This window comes from Acomys minous (genome assembly GCF_964271855.1).
Source record: "Acomys minous genome assembly, chromosome: 6".
Lineage (NCBI taxonomy): Eukaryota > Metazoa > Chordata > Mammalia > Rodentia > Muridae > Acomys > Acomys minous.
In genome coordinates this window covers 120380240-120397281 of record NC_140487.1, presented here as the reverse complement: position 1 = coordinate 120397281, position 17042 = coordinate 120380240, and the positions used below count along the sequence as shown (strand labels likewise).

The 17042-nt window shown below is 45.8% G+C and overlaps 1 protein-coding gene across 1 annotated transcript; it reads left to right on the top strand.

Annotated features, from left to right (window-relative positions):
• Positions 1-2452: 2452 nt before the first annotated feature.
• On the top strand, positions 2453-16111 carry LOC311599908 (arylacetamide deacetylase-like 3). Its single transcript, XM_084786019.1, has 4 exons — positions 2453-2745; positions 8954-9170; positions 10140-10203; positions 10785-16111. Exons 1-4 carry the CDS (start codon positions 2575-2577, stop codon positions 11557-11559), a joined length of 1227 nt encoding a protein of 408 aa, XP_084642145.1. The 5' UTR covers positions 2453-2574; the 3' UTR covers positions 11560-16111.
• The last annotated feature ends 931 nt before the right edge of the window (positions 16112-17042 follow it).

The following is a 17042-nucleotide window of genomic DNA, read 5'->3' as shown; positions in this document are numbered from 1 at the left end:
TTCCTTCTTCCCAAATGACTTAAGACTGTGCCAAGTTGACAAAGGCCTAGCCAACATAAGCGAGTTCACAAAAGACTGCTATTTGGATTAACATGAGTGAGGAATTAGGAGCAGCAGAACCCTGGAACAGTGTCAAGGATGACTGAGCCCTGACTTATGTACCAACAAGTTAAACCTGAACTCATTGTCCTACCAATAACATACACAAAGGATGTAGCCCAAAGCTTACTGCAGAGAAAATAACCCTGGCTTTGTTTTACAGATGAATAAAACTCCTGGTCTGTGTTCCTTTCCCCCACACCAGCTCTCCTCACAGACTACAGCAGTGGCCTTCCCACTCCATCCCATGCCTCTCCCCTCCGAGCTTGCCACAGGGATGCGATATGCTAAGAGTCACCCTCAGCAGCCCTTCTTTTCTAGAGAGAAAAAGCATGAGAGAATCTTTAGATGCCCTACAGCCAGACAGTGGAAGGCTGTGGAGACCTCCCAAGGCCAGGCAGAGGCTCCACCATCTCTACTCACACCCCACTGGCCAGGATGCATTCCAGGCTCCCATGCCCATGGCCAGAGCTTTCCTGTTCGTTCACAAGGGACATGGATGTGTATGGAGAACGTGCTGTTTTCCTATCATTGTTCGCTGTTTCTATCATTGTCATCTGTTGAGTGTGTGGTATGACACCCTCACACGAACGCTTTGCATTGGCTGATGTGTTTGTTGCACAAAAGAGCGTAGAAACTGTCAGTAACGTTCTCCTCATTAGAACGTCGGCGTTGAGCAGACCCAGCATGAGGTTTCTTAACCTCAGCTGTGTTGACATAATAGATCAGATGCTTACGTGTTGCAAGGGCCAATATATGTCTATGAGATGCTAATATCCAGATCACCTGTCACCCACAGTTCTCCAAGCACTGGCCCAATGTCTCTTGAGAGGTAAAAATCCCCCCCTTTTTTTTGGAAGCTTCTGTTCCATTACTAGGCTGGGGAATATTCTTGTTTCATTCTGGTGGCTGAAATAAAATGCCCTGATGAAAAACAACTTAGGGGAGAAAGGGGTTTCATTCAGTTCCTAATTCCAGGTTACGGTTCATCACTGTGGGATAAATCAAAGCAGGAATTTCAAACAGCTTATCACCCCCCCACAGGCAAGAGCACAGAGAAATTAATGCAAGCATACTTGCTTGCTTGCTTGCTTGCACTCACCTCCATTCCTTTGTTCTTACACTGTTCAGGACCCCCTGCCTAGGGAATGGTGCTGCCCACAGTGGTCTGGGTCTTCTCACATCAAGTAGTTTAACTAAGACAATGCCCTTGTAGGCATGTACACAGACCAACCTAATGTGAACATTTCCTCATGTAGACTTTCTTCCCAGCTGATTCTAGGTTGTGTTAATTTGACAATTAAAGCCAACCACCACAGGGAGGCAGTTATTATGATTATATAGGACCTCCTTGCTAGGGAAAAGTTGTAAAAACTGCCTTAACGTCTTACCTGACCTAGAAAACAGGCATGCTTAAGCTTCCCTCTTTTACAATGAAGAGAAAAAAAAAACCTGTTCATCAATCCTTTGGAATGGTGGAGATTTGCATAGTCCTGACCAAGAACCAAACCTTGATCCAGCCTCTAGGCATAAAAGCCACAGAGTTGAGGGCTGGAGAGATGGCTTAGTAGTTAAACAGCACTGGCTGTTCATGCAGCAGACCTGGGTTCAATTTCCAGCACCCACGTGGTAGCTCACAATCATCTGTAACTCCATTCCAGTGGGTCTGACGCTGCCTTATGGCATCCAGTGCACCCAACAGGCATGAGGCACAGACACATGTGCAGGCAAAATACTCACACACATAAAATAAAAATAAATAAATAAATAAATAAATGTTAAAAGAAGGACAACAATGTAAACATTTCTGTGTTCAAAAGGTATGTTCTACAGTCTAGGGACAGACGTCTTGGGTGATGATAAAAGCCACAGATGAAAATGAAGTCATGTGGTATGACAGGGCCCTTGGGGCTGTTGGTAGTGACATACTGAAATTTTGAATAGCTGGCTAGCTAGCTAGGTGACACTTGAGCAGCTGCAGGCAGGATGGGAAGAACTGAGTCCAGTTTCCATCTGGTATGTGGGGGGGGGGGGATGGGGGTTGTTACACAGAGAACCAGCAAGCACAAATGCCCTAAAGCCTCCTCACTTAGTTAAGGAATAGTAAGTGTTGTCACACTAGAATTGGGACAATAAGGTCTAAGGGCAAGTGTCTAATGACTACAGCAACTCTGTGGCTTACCCAATGCCCTATCTAGAGCTGATGCCAGGATTTAAGTAGGAACTACTGAGATCTCTTCCCTTCTGAAAGAGGCTGTAGGAACCACTTTCTCCTCTGCGTGGGTCCTGGCCTGCAACCACGCCCTCCCCTCTCAGTCCTTAAGCGACTCCTTGCCTGGGCTGGGCCAGATTACCAGAAGCAAGGAGGTGGAGAGGGAAGTCAGTGATGTATAAAGAGACCTGATTATCTGCACTGTCTTCTACGGCCTGTGGCAGGCTCAGGTGACACTTGGCCTCCTTTGAAGTGGAAGCAGCATGGTGGTTCTGGCCCTGACAATCCTTGTAGGTGCTGTGTCTGTGCTCTCGCTGGGGGTTCTGCTGTGGGTGATCTGTAAACACTTTTGGATTGAACGCATCCCGGAAGGCATCACTCACCCCGTGAGGCTGCGATTCCTCAGTTGCTTTCTACACTTGTCAATGACATGGGTGAGTTTGTATTTTGCTTGTCTCCTTCACCTGAGGGCTGAGGATAGAAGTTAGTACAAATCAGATCCTGGATGCTTCAATACTATTCACAATTCAATGGATGTTTGCTTTCTCGATGTTTCCATTGCTATAACAATATACCCAAGACAATTGATTTACAAAGCCCCAAAAGGGTCATTTAGGCTCACGGATTTTGAGGCTGTAACTTGTGATGTCGCCCTTATTGTTTTGGGAGAGAGAGGATATGGCTGAGGAAAACTATCCGTGTTGCAAGGAACAATAGAGAAAGAAGGTGTGAGATTCCATAGTGCCTTGTTTAAAATTCATTTTGTATTTATCATACAAAAGAATGGGCCTCACTGTGTATTTTAGAGTGCATGCATCATTAGATTATGATTTTCTTTTTCAAGACAGGGTTTCTCTGTGTAGCCCTGGCTGTCTAGAACTTACTCTGTAGAGCAGGCTGGCCTCAAACTCAGAGATCTGCCCACCTTTGCTTACTGAGTGATGGGATTAAAGGTGTGTGTGACTACCTCCTGGCTTAGATTTTGTTCTTACACTCTGCCCTCCCTGATCAGCCTACGTCCCCAGTGACCTCCACTAAGCCTTTCTTCCCAAAGGCTCTTCCTCCTATAAATAGCATCACCCTGGGTCCTTTTCCACAAGGGCTCCTGCAGAATATGGAATGTGCAAACTATGGTACTCCATTAACACAGAGGAAAAAGTCAATCTCCACCCTTGTTAGCCCTCAGTACTTTGCTGAAGGTAGGGATGAGTTTTGGAGCTTCCGTGACTACAGAGATCTGCTAGCTAGAGTCAGCAAGCAACAGAATTAAGAAAACAGAAAGCAAACTAGTAAGTTAGGTGAAGACATGAGCAGAACCATAGAGCACACTTTTTAAAAAACATTAGAAATGATTTATGTTATGTGTGTGGGTGCTTTATCGGTGTGCATAGCTGTTCACCATGTGTGTGCAGTACCAGCAGGCGCCAGAAGAGGGCATTAAACTCTCCTGGGACTAGAGTTACAGATGGTTGTGAGCCACCATGTTGGTGCTAGGAATCGAACATGAGTCCTCTGGAAGAGCAGCTGTCATCACTCTAAACTGATGAGCTCCATAGAACCTAACTTTAACAAATTCTTTGTTCTATTTTTAAAAATGATTTTTTAAGGCCAGGTGTGGTGGTCCAGGTGATTCCAGCACTTGGTGAGGTAGAAGCAGATGCATCTCTGTGGGTACGAGGCCAGCCAGGTCCACACGGTGAGTTCTAGGGTAGCCAAGGATATGAAGAGAAACCCTGTCACAAAAACAAACAAAAGACAAAAACAGAAAACAAAACAAAAAAAACCCTTAATTTTTAAAAACAGTTGTTATACAAAATACTAGTTTCCATAACAGCCTTTTCAAAGAAAATGTGCTTTTTGAATAATTCTCCTCCTAACCTGCTCTCTTACACCCTTCTACCCCCTGTAACCTCCTCTCTATCTTCATATCCATGGACCCTATGGCTTTGTCTCCCATTTTTAAAGCCCTCTCCCCATCTCATAGCCTGTTTCCTATTTCATAGCTCAATAGACACACTCAAAACCAATTTTACACACACATATAAACATTATAAGCTAGGGTTCAGACACGAGAGAGAACATGATTTTCGCCTGGGTCATCTCACTTACAGTAACACCCAAGGAATTTATATCCTACCCCAGAGACATTTATGCATCTGTGTTCACTCAGCTCTATTCACAAGAGCCAGGGAATGAAATCACCTAGACATCCACCAACAGATAAATGGATGAAGAAAACCTACAATAGGAACGCACAAATTTTTACAAAGGAGCCAAGGTCTCACTATGTAGACCAAGCTTGCCTTGAACTCAAGAGAGTTTGGCCTGCCTCTGCCTCTTGAGTGTTGGGAGTAAACATGCGCATCATCACACCTAGACACAATGAAATTTTACTCAACCATTAAAAAAAATGAAAGTATATTTTTAGGAAAATGGTGGAACTGGAGATCATTATGTTAAGCTAAAGGTACCAGACTTAAAACAGTACCCTGGGCCTGCTTTTGCAAATGGCCCAACTCTAGTTTTCCCCCCTTGGCATTTCTTCTTGTAGTCTACAGTTCAAGTTTCTAGTTACCAAGGCTCAGATTCTCTGTCTGCTAAATATGGGGTCCTAGCAGCCCCTATTGCCTGGCATTTCTCAAGGATCCCAGAGTTGAACTATCCAGAGGGTGTATTGCAACATCTATGGTAGGGTAAACCCTCCTATGTGTTACACAGTCAGTGTTAATTCTTTTCTGTAATGGTGTCTTATTCAACCACTGTGTGGTTTCAGAGCCCAGTCTCTGAGCTCAGGGATGGGTGAAAGAGAAAGTCCTAGGGAGAGCCTGCCTCCAGGGAGCTTGCAGTCCATGCTAGGAGAGGAAGGGGGCCTGGCCAGTGGTAAGCAAGCTCACAAGGAATCTAGCAACAAATAGCTTGAAGAGGCCAGGCCCAGGAGGAAAACGTAGCAAGGCAGCAGGAAGCCCATGGCTTGCTCACTCCAAGATCAGAACGCAAGGGGCCCATAGCTTTGCTGGATCAGATACCATATTTTTCACTGCTAACCTCTGATTGTAGCCTCTCCTGCCATGGAGGGGTGCAAGTTAGCAGCGCGCGGTCCCCAGGGTAACCCTAGCACACGAGGAATCACAGGTGCTTCATCTGCACAGTTACTTCATCTGCTACAGACATGAGGAGCTGTGGTCTCCTCACCTATCTCGGCACAGGGTGCTATCAGATGGCAGCCGACACTTATCTGTCCATGTGTGTGCGTCGTCACACCACACATTACTTGTCTGACAGCTATGTGCATAGGAAACTGCCTTCCTGGATGAATTCCATGTATTTATTATATAGTAAGGGGAGCGGGACTGTCTCTGACATGGACTCCATTGTCTGATTTTTGATCACCTCCCCCTGATGGGACCTGCCTTGCTGGGCCACAGGGGAAGAGGATGCACTCAGTCCTGATGTGAATTGAGGAGCTGTGGTGGGTGGGTAGGGAGGGTCTTCCTTTTCTGGGTTTTAGGGCAGGAGGAATGGGGGAGGACTTGGAGGAGAGGAAGGAGGTCACTACAACCAATGTAAAGTGAATAAATAAATAAATAAATTAATAATAATAATAATAATAATAATAATAATAATAATAATAATAATAAAGTTTTCTGTGGGGCTGGGGAGACAGTGCAATCTGTAAAGTGTCTGCTGCTTAAACTTGAGAACCTGGGTTCAGATCATGAGAAGCCAAGCACAGAGCTGAGAATGGCGGTCTGAGCCTAAAAAGGCCCTGTCTCAAAAACAAATTAGATGGGTCGGGAAGGTGGCACAGCAGCTAAAGTCGGTTGTCAGCAAGCCTAATGACCTGGTGGAAGAACAGAACTGACTCCTTCAAGTTGTCCTCTGACCTCTGTAACACACAGACAACACACACACACACACACACACACACACACACACACACACACACACACACACACTTAAATAAACATGATAAAATAATAAATAATTGAATAAATAAACATGATGGAGTGTAATTGAAGAAAGACATCCGAGCTGGGTATGGTGGCGCACGACTTTAATCCCAGCACTCGGGAGGCAGAGGCAGGTGGATCACTGTGAGTTGAAGACCAGCCTGATCTATAAAGTGAGTCTGGGATGGCCAAGGCTACACAGAGAAGCCCTGTCTCAAAAAACCAAAAAAAAAAAAAAAAAAAAAAAAGAAAGAAAGAAAGAAAAAGAAAAAGAAAAAAAAAAGAAAGAAAGACATCCAGTGTTGACCTCTGGCCTCCTCATGTACATAGATGTACAGATAGATGTACATACACCTACACTAACAAGTACATACAACACATACACCCAACATACTATACACACCCCAAAAAGAAAAAAAAAGTGGTCTGAGATGAGTCCACAAGCTTCATTCACAGCCAAAATGCTTGTGATTTAGGACTAGAAACTACTAGAAAGACCAAGAGAGTGTCCACTTATTTATTTACTTATTCATCTGGAATTTTGTTTGTTTGTTGTTATTTTTTGTTTTTTGTTTTTTGTGGGTTTTTTTGTTTTTTTGTTTTTTTTTTGAGACAGGGTCTCTCTGTGTTCCTTTCGCTGTCCTGGACTCACTTTGTAGACCAGGCTGGCCTCGAACTCACATTGATCCACCTGCCTCTGCCTCCCGAGTGCTGGTATTAAAGTCGTGCACCACCACGCCCAGCTGCAATTTTTTTCATACAGTATACTCTGATATGTTTCCCTCCCTCCTTTCCTCTCAGCGTCTCCCTATTTTCTACCCATTTGACGCCATGCTTCCTTTATCTCTCTCTTCTGAGAAAAAAAAAAAAAACAGGCCAATGAAGAAAAGCCAAACCAGAATAAAACAAAGCATGTAGAAAAGCAGAGGGAAGCTGGACCAGGTGGCGCACGCCTTTAAACCCAGCACTCGGGAGGCAGAGGCAGGCAGATCTGCTAGTTCAAGGCCAGCCTGGTCTACAGAGTTGAATTCCAGGACAGCCAGGGCTACACAGAGAAACCCTGTCTCAAAAAAACCAAAAAATAAATAAATAAATCATAATAGCAAAGCAAACTACAAGCAAGGTTTTTTTTTTTAAGCCCAGCCAAGGGTCACAACTTTATTCCTAGCATTTGGGGAGGCTGAGGCAGGTGGATCACTGTGAGTTGGGACCAGCCTGGCCTCCAAACTGAGTCCAGGACAGTCAAGGCCAAAACAAGCCTTATGAGACAATACATGTCTAAGAATAGCACTGAGATTATATTGTGTTGGCATCTACTGCTAGATATGGAACCCCCCTTTAAATGTGGTTTGTAGACCCATAAGACTTCACTGGAGGAAACTCTTTTTTTCTTTTTGAATGGTTGTCAGTTGGAGATAGCCTCTTGGTCAGGAGTGGGAGCTAGTGTCCACTTCCCTCTTAGCACTAGGAGCCCATCTCGCTTGGACCTGCGTAGGCCTGTGCATGCTGCCACACAGTCTCTGGGAGCTCCTATGTGTGTCAATTCTGTTCTACCTCGAAGACACAGTCTCCTTTTTGTCACCTAGCCCCACTGCCTCCCCTTCCCCCTGAGCTTTCAGGAGAGGATTTTGATAGAGATGTCCCATTTATAATTGATTATTTGTCCACTGTCTAGATGTGGTCTCTGTATTTGTTCCCATCTCCTGCAGGAGGAAACTTCTCTGATGATGGCTGAGCCAGACACTGGTCTATGAATACAGAAGAATGTTACTTATTTATATTTATATTTACATTTATATTTATTTTTGAAAACCTTTAGCTAGATGTCAATGATAACACAATAGGGCTGGAGAGATGGCTCAGCAGTTAAGAGTACTGCCTGTTCTTCCAAAGGTCCTGAGTTCAATTCCTGGCAACAACATGGTGGCTCGCAACCATCTGTAATGTGATCTGATGCAGGGGTGCTTGCAAATAGAGGACTCATACATAAAATAATTTTTTCCTGGTCTGGTGGCCCACACCTTTAATCCCAGCATTCAGGAGGAAGAGGCAGGTGGAATTTGGGGCCAGCCTGGTCTACAGAGTAAGTTCCAGGACAGCCAAGACTACACAGAGAAACCCTGCCTTAAAAACAAAGCACAAAAAGAAAAAGAAATAAAGAAAAAAAAAACAATACAATAACCTGAAGAAGCCCATGGGCCTCCACCTGCACTGACATCACTGGCCCATACATCTTTGCATTTCCTTCCTCATTCCTAATTTTCCTACAGAGAAAAACCTTTCACGTCACATTTTTTTCAAAAACAATTCAGTAGATGCCATGGAAAGTTAAGAAAACAACCTTCTCTAGAAGGCAATGCCCAGACCTTAGGTAGAACAGGGGTCTTCAAAAGGGATCCTCAAGGTTTGGCCAGAGGCCTGGTTTGTCATGGCTGGCATGCAAAGGGTTAGGAAGAGGAGTAGGCCTGGTGGTGGAGCCACATGGGTAAGCGTGGCTTTAACTGCAGGTGCCTTGTGAGACTGCTTAGGAGAGGGAGGAAGCGCAGGAGGTCTATGGTGCAGTCTGATCAATATTTTCCAAGATCCTTCTTGGCACCGGGAAGGGTAAATGTGGCCAACAGCCTCCCAGGGGCATGCAAAGTGAGTGGTGGGTGCGTAATCCTCAACCCACTGCCTCTTCTCTCTCTAACAGGGGATGATTTTTGAGAAGCTGGGGCTGTGTTATGCGGCCCAGTTTGCCAGTTTTCTGCACGATCTGAAGCCACTCAAGAAAGATCCTGATGTTGTAGTCACAGATATGCACTTTGGGACAGTCCCTGTGAAGTTGTACAAACCCAAGGAACCCTCCTCCACCCTCAGGACTGGCATCATCTTCTTCCATGGTGGTGGAAGCATCCTGGGGAGCTTGAGTAAGAAAGAACCTTTCTTCTGGCTTCTTCGAGTCCCCTGTCACCTGGCTAAATGGGACTGAGAGAAAAGGTCCTTCAGGGGGTGGATGCTAGAGAGATGGCTCAGTAGTTAAGATCATGTGCTGCTCTTCCCGAGGACCCAAGTTGGGTCCCTAGCACCCATGTGGGGCATCATATAACTGACTGCAACTCTGGCTCCAGGAGATCTAGAAGCAGCAGTAGATCTAGCAGCTGCTCCTCCTCCTCCTCCTCCTCCTCCTCTTCCTCCTCTTCCTCCCCCCCTTGTTTCTGTGGAACACCTTCACACAAGTGTGTATAACACATGCACATAAGTAAAAGTAAAATAAATTTTTTTTAAAAAAAGAATGATGGGGCTGGAGAGATGGCTCAGAGGTTAAGGGCACTGACTGCTCCTCCAGAGGTCCTGAGTTCAATTCCCAGCAACCAAATGGTGGCTCCCAACCAGCTATACTGTGATCTGATGCCCTCTTCTGGCCTGCAGGTATATGTGCAGGCAGAGCACAGTATACATAATACATTATTTTTTAATTAAAAAAAAAAAAGAATGATCATTTCTTCTGGTATACACTCTACTGTTAGGACCAGGAAAATCCAGGGCAATTTGTAGGCACAGATCATTTTGGTGGTACATTAATGCAATGGTCTGACCTCTTCCTAAGTTGATATATGAGAATACCACTTTCACACAACAAGGCACTGTGCTCTATTCCCTTTGGGGTGTTTTTGATAAGTGGTGGAGTGCATCAGCTCATGGGCATCTTGGAAACTGTTGTCCTTGCAGCTCACAGAAGCAACACAGTGGAAAAGTTGGCAGGCTATTTACAACCAGAAGCTATTTCATGATCTGCTCAGCTGACTCTGGTGCTCTGTTTACAAGAAGAGGAAGGCCAGAAAGGCTGGAGAATGAAAATGTCCTAGTAAATGTGACACTTAATTTTGTTTTTCCAGGAACCCACCACAACATATGCTTGCGTTTGGCCAAGGGCTGTGACTCTGTCGTGGCATCAGTCGGGTGAGAAAGGGGGGGGGGGGGGGCAACCGGAACACACAGGCGGACACCTATGATTTGTAGTGAGAGGGTCTGAAGTTTAAGCTTGAAGCCAATAGAATTGGAGCAGAAAATACGGGAGGGCTGGGCCCTGAGGAGCCAATAATGAGAAAAAAAAGGGAGAGAGGAAAGAGAGTGGGACTAGATTCCCTTCCTTGACGCAGGAAGCATTTGTAGATAAACACATCATTTAACCCTGTCCTTTGGAGGCTGACGGGACTGGGTGTGGCACTTTGCCTTTGGTTGGAAGAGTTCATTATGTCTACCAGCCCTGCCTGTGGCAGACAGGTTACATTTCCTCTGCCTAAGGTCAGCAGTGTCCAGCATGGCTACTGGAACATCTAAACAATATCGCATCCATTCCCAAGTGGAATGGCAATTACCTCCTCTGAACCTATGTGTCAGGCATGAGGGCTTTAGATACACTGTGTGTTTAGGCCCTTGCCTGCTTCCTCCTCTCCAGGCTTCGAAGGGGGATCTGAGATGTGAGAAGTCAGACGAGGCCGAGCATTGTACATAACCTATGGTCCTTGATTCCTCTGTAGATACAGAAAGTCTCCCATGTACAAGTACCCGGTGATGAAAGAAGACTGTGAGGCAGCTACTGTCCACTTTCTGAGATCACTGCATGTGTATGGAGTGGATCCAGCTCGAGTTGTGGTCTGTGGGGACAGCATAGGAGGGAATGCAGCCACTGTGGTTTGTCAAGAGTCTTTGAACCAAAAAGATCTCCCCAGGATCCGGGCTCAGGTTCTGATCTACTCCCTACTGCAAAGCATAGATTTCCAGAGCCCTTCTTATCAACAAAATGACAACATCCCATTGCTTTCTTGGAATCTGGCCTTTTATTGCTGGTGTTGTCACCTAGACATAAACTCTTCCTGGAAAAGTGTCGTCAAGAACGGTATGCATCTGCCTTCCGAAGTCTGGGAGAAATACAGAAAGTGGTTGGGCTCAGAACACATCCCGGAGAGATTTAAGAAGCGAGGCTACCAACCCGTACCCCCGGGGCCTGTAAATGAAGATGCTTACGAGGAGATCAAGTTCATACTGAATGCTACCTGCTCACCCCTCATTGCAGAAGACGATATAGTGTCTCAGCTCCCAGAAACCTGCATTGTGAGCTGTGAGTATGACCTTATCCGAGACCACTCGCTCCTATATAAGAAGAGGCTGGAAGATCTGGGGGTGCCTGTGACGTGGCATCATATGGAGGACGGTTTCCATGGAGTGCTAAACACTTTTGACATTAGCTTCCTGAGCTTCCCTTGCTCCTCAAGGATTATGGACGTGGTTGTCCAGTTTATTAAAAAACTGTGACCCTCACTCCTTCCCTGGTGTGGGAGGGTGGGGAGGGGAAGTGTCCCATCAACCTAGTCTGAGTTCTAGAATAATATACAGTGTCTGTGATCTTTATGATGACTATAGAGGAGGCAGGCTGAGGAGGATGGAGTGAGGCTCTCTGTCTTCATTCACTATTGGGGAAAATCTGAGCTGACCATTTCCAGCATCCATTTGAGAGACTGTTATCTCTGCAGGAAGCCTGCCCATAATCTGCTTAGCTAGAAGTCAGGCTGTCTAGGCCTGTTTGAGCCTGTATGACAGCTGTATCTGGTTATGTGGCCTTGGAGAAAACAGCTGTGTTGTGTTACAGTCTCCATGAGCTTTGCCAGAGTGTCTCAGAGTGTAGCTCTTCTCGTGCCCAAGTCTGGTTTGTGGTGGTGACACTCCCTGAGTAACCCACCTTGCTTGAACTGAAAGCCAGGAGACAGTGGAGACAGATTCCTCGTGGTACCCTAGCTCCTAGACAGAGCCAGGTGAAGACAGCCTGAGTTATCTACCTGGGAGAACTTAGAAGTTCTGTGTGTCAGGGTGGAGTTCCCAACAAATGGCCCTGAAGCACCATCATAAATATTAAATGACAAGAGTGGGAGGGAAGCTGAGTTCAACCAAACTCAGACCACATTCACACTGGGAAATCCAGAGAAAGCCAATGGAACAGATGTGCTAGTGCTGACTAAGCACTAAGCTGACTAAGTTCTAAGAGAAAGAATCAATGCATAGTGCCTTATAGAGATGTAAAGTGGATTGGCATACATATTAGTGAAAACTAGGTATGAATCAGGTGTGGCCTGATGCAGGGACTTGGATAGGACCTCTGGCTTACCCTCATTCAGCCTCTGCCCTTCTCTACTTCATGCTGGCATCTTCATCTCTCTATGCAGTGGCCCTGAACAATTAATTCCCTGCCGGGGCTGGAGAGATGCCTCAGTGGTTAAGAGCACTGTCTTGCTCTTCCAAAGGTCCTGAGTTCAATTCCCAGCAACCATATGGTGGCCCAAAACCATCTATAATGTGATCTGATGCCCTCTTCTGGCATGCAGGTGTACATGCAGATAGAGCACTCATATACAAATAAATATTTTAAAAAATTAATTCCTTGCCAAGTTCCCTAAGAGCTATGCTCATTTTTACGGGAGTATCCATTTTCCTCAGCAGTCCCAACAAAAACTTACTGGTGTTCTAAGCTGTGTTACAAATGAAGGAATAGAAATTTCTTATAGTTCAACATCTATGCTACCCTTGGAGTAGAGAATGGAGCAGCCTCCCTGGTATTTGGCCTGAGTCAGGGGTCAGGGGCGTTCGAAAGCAGTGACTACTTCCCTTGTTGAAGGCTAGATGGATGTTGAGTGGACATTAAAATCTACTCTAGAGCCGGACGTGGTGGCGCACACCTGTATTCCCAGCACTCCGGAGGCAAGGCAGGCAAATCACTGTGAGTTCGAGGCCAGCCTGGACCACAAAGAGAATCCAGGATGGTCAAGGCTACATAGAGAAACCCTGTTTCAAAAAAATTATTTTTACTCTACTATGGAAATAAAAGAGAAACCCAAATGAATCAAGTTTCACGGAAGTGACAAGAGATGCCAGAGCCAAAAAAAAAAAAAGAAAAACCCAACTGTCCCATGGGAGTAAAAATTCCTTTGAAAGAGATGACCACATGCTCCTATCTTTGGGAGGATTTAGGAGGATTTGCCCCTTGCTGACCAGCAGCTTTCAAAGGCCAGCATCTAAGTCCACTCACAGCAGAACCCGGACATGCCTTAACTTGCTCTCAGTTGACTGTGCTGAAATATGGTCTGACAGGCAGTCTCATGGGTGGCCCCTTGAGCCATTAATAACAGGGGCTCTGGTAGAAAATGGGCGCTGGCCACTGAAAACATATATTGTAGGAAACGGTGGATTCCAGGAATGTAGTCCTCTCGGTACAGGCCTCTCGGTTGAGGCTGAGTAGGTCTTCAGCCTGGAGTGGGTTTTGTGGTGTGTTGCTCCAGCCAACAAGGCAGAAGGAGTATGGACTGACCTTCCAGATAGATGGGTGTCTGTCTCTTCTCCTGGGGGAGGGGGAATGAAACTCATAAGCTACTAGAGACTACGCCTAGTGGAAATGGCTGGGGACATCTCGGGGTTGAGGGGCTGAGGGTGCATTTTCACAGCTTCTTCCTTCTGTAGATCAAGGGAGAGACACCAAGGACTTTTATCTCAGCAGCTGGCTGAGGGCCCCAGGTGTAGCCCTGCAGACCTTTCTGTTAGCCCGTTCATTTCTGCCACCTTTGAACACACGCACGAGGGCCATCTCCATGTGTGAAGAGAGCTGCACATCTTTGTTCTTTGCACAAGTTCTACAGAATGAGTACTCTTATTTTTCTTTCTTTTTTTCCTTCTCCTTTTTCTTTTTTTTTTATTTTAAGACAGGGCCGCTAGGCTGCCCTTGCATTCATGATGATCCTCCTGCGTCATGCTTGGCTTCAAAGTGGATAACTATTTTGGGGAGAGAGACTCATACTCCACAGCCTAGACTGGCCTAGAACTCATATGTAGCCCAAGCTGAGCTTGACAGCGATCCTGATGATCCTTCTGCCTCGGGGTCCTAATTGCTAAGATGACGGATGTGAGCCGTTGTGTGCAATATTCTCAAGCCCACCTTTAAAATGAGGCTCTGAGGGGTTACTAACACTCAGTTCCCAATCCCTCCCAAGCCAACTCAAAGCCAGCCGGTGGAATCGATGCCCAAGGCTATGTAGTCCTCCACACTGGCCTGACAAGAAAACTTTAGCTCATAGCCCCATAGACTGTGAGCACAGAAACAATGTTCTTTTCTTTCCTATTATTCATATAAAGGTGACACCAAACCTGTCATCTTTCTGGAGTCACTCCCCATACAGGTCAGCTTCTACATGACCTGAGTCAAGCTGAAAACATCCAGTATTTTTGCTCTGTCAGTCCTGGCCTCTCTTGCCTATAAGCCTTCTTCAAGATCGAATTGCTTTGGCCAGCACAGGGAGCCTCTTGGATGCACTACTAAGGTGGCTGATAGTGCTTAGGAAAGGTGGAAACCCATGTGCTTTTAGGCCCAGGCACTTGGGGATAGGAGGGTTTTTCTCAGTAAATTCCCAGTACCCCTTGGAAATTTCACTGGTTAGATCCATGGCCAGAACCATCAGATAACGGAACAAGATCTGCACCTCAAGCTGCCCATCCCTAGACAAGGTTTCACGTGTCCTAAGTAGGCCTTGAACTTCTGGCCCTCCTGGCTTGAGCAGAAATTCCAGGTATGTATTACCATATCCAAGTTATATGGCGCTGGGAACCAAACCATGGCTTCGTGCAGGCTAGGCTAGCCCTTGGCCTGATGAACCCCACCACATTGCTTTCTTTGGCCAGCAAACAGTTGAGAGAGGAGGGTTTGGAGCATATTAAAAACTAGCCAGATTTGTCTCGGCTGCTCTTCGTCTCACTTTACCTCCAGGTCTGTGACAAACACAAGTCCCCTGGCCCTTATCCCTTTGTTCCTTTGAACTCTGCCCCAAGTGACTGTTTGTTCTCTCATCTTATCCCTAGGCCAGCAAAGATAGGTCAGGCTGTACTATTGGCCCCACTGTCCCCCGGGCTATGGTGGCAATAATCTATTTCTCACATTTCATCACCGTCATAAGTCAAAGAGGAGTTTACCCCTTTCCCATTCACCCCAATAAGGTAAGGGCAGGCTCTAGCCCAAACACCTTTGGTCTTGTGACAAAGGGACAAGAGTATAGGAGTCCTCACCCACCTCTCCAAACCTCTGCTCTGAGGGGCATGAATGGCTCCTGCTCACATGGCCAAGCCTAACCTCAACGGGACAGAGTTGCAAACTCCTTCGTAGGGAACAATTTTAGAACTTGGTATACCTGAAATCAGAACATGTCAATGCTCTTGCTTTAGATAAAATGTACCTTATGGCTGAGGGGGTATGTGGCTCAGTGAGAGGGGACTTGTCCAGCATTCATGAGGCTTCCGGTACAGTACCCAAACCAAACATTTTCCAGCTACATTAGTGACACATGAGCATGTCACCCTTTTAAGTAAAACCTTAAAATACTAAAAATGAGGATAACGTTTACTTTAAAAATAAGATTTCCAAGCCAGGTGTGGTGGCATACACCTTTAATTCCAGCACTCGGGAGACAGAGGCAGGTGGATCACTGTGAGTTCAAAGCCAGCCTGTAGGTACAGGATAGGCAAGGCCACACAGAGAAACCCTGCCTAAAAAAAAATAAACCTAATAATAATAATATTTCCTTATTTTTTATTTTATGTGTATGAATGTTTGCCTGCATGCATGTATGTACACCACATGTGCAATGCCTGTGGCAGAGGGTGAAGAAAAGAACATCAGATCCTCAGGAACTGGAGTTACAGGCCGTTGTGAACTGCCCAGTGTGAGTGCTGGGAACAGGTTCTGTGTCCTTTGCCAGAGTAAGCAGAGCTTTTAACTGCTGAAACACGTCTCCCACCTCAACATTTCTTTCTTAACCTCCTTCCAGACCAATTTTTTTTTAAAAAAACTGTTTCTGAAGTGGTCTCAAACTCACAGAGACCCACCTGCCTACTGACTAGGCCTGGCTTCTGTTTTAAATTTTAATTTAATTGTGTCTATTCATTTATTTAGGTTTGGCTTTTCAAGACAGGGTTTCTCTGTTGGGGGTTGGTCTGGTCACTGTGCATTCAGATGGTGAACTCTGGGCCCTGAGATCTGGTTTGCAGTCCGGACGTGAGCACTGCGTCATGTTCATTGATCGATGGTGTGTAAACTTTGCTCCCCAGTGATCTCCGATCGATTAATAAAGAAGCTGGGCAGCCTACAGTTGGGTGAGAGAGGCAGGCAGAGCTGCCATTCATGGTCTTGGGATTTCAGGTAGGGACCATGGGGGGACAGAAGGGAGGAGGAAGCGGTGAAGAAAGGATGTGGTGATTAAGGGCTGACCCTGAGAGAAGAAACAGCCCAGGGAGGACCAATAGGGCCAGTACCTCGGAGGGCATGGCTGGGAAATAGCAAGACTAGCATAGAGGATTAGTGTAAATGACTATCGGCCCAGCTATAGAGCCTAAAGCGTATCAATAAATGCAGGAAGTCTCTGTGTCATTTATTTGGGAGCTAGGGTGGGTAAATAGAATAATCCTCACCCCACATATAACATATAGTTACATTTCTCTCTGTAGGCATGGCTGTATAGGAACCCCCTCTGTAGACCAGGCTGGCCTCGAACTCAGAGATCTGCCTGCATCTGCCTCCCAAGTGCTGGGATTAAAGGCATGTACAATCATCACCTGTCTGCTTTGATTTTAAAAATGTGACAGTTGCAAATCCTTTAAAACCTGCTTATCCATATGTACATACTTATATATGTACATATATATGTGTGCATGTATGTGTGTGTGTGTATATATATATATATATTTGAGAGATGATTTTGGCAAACATT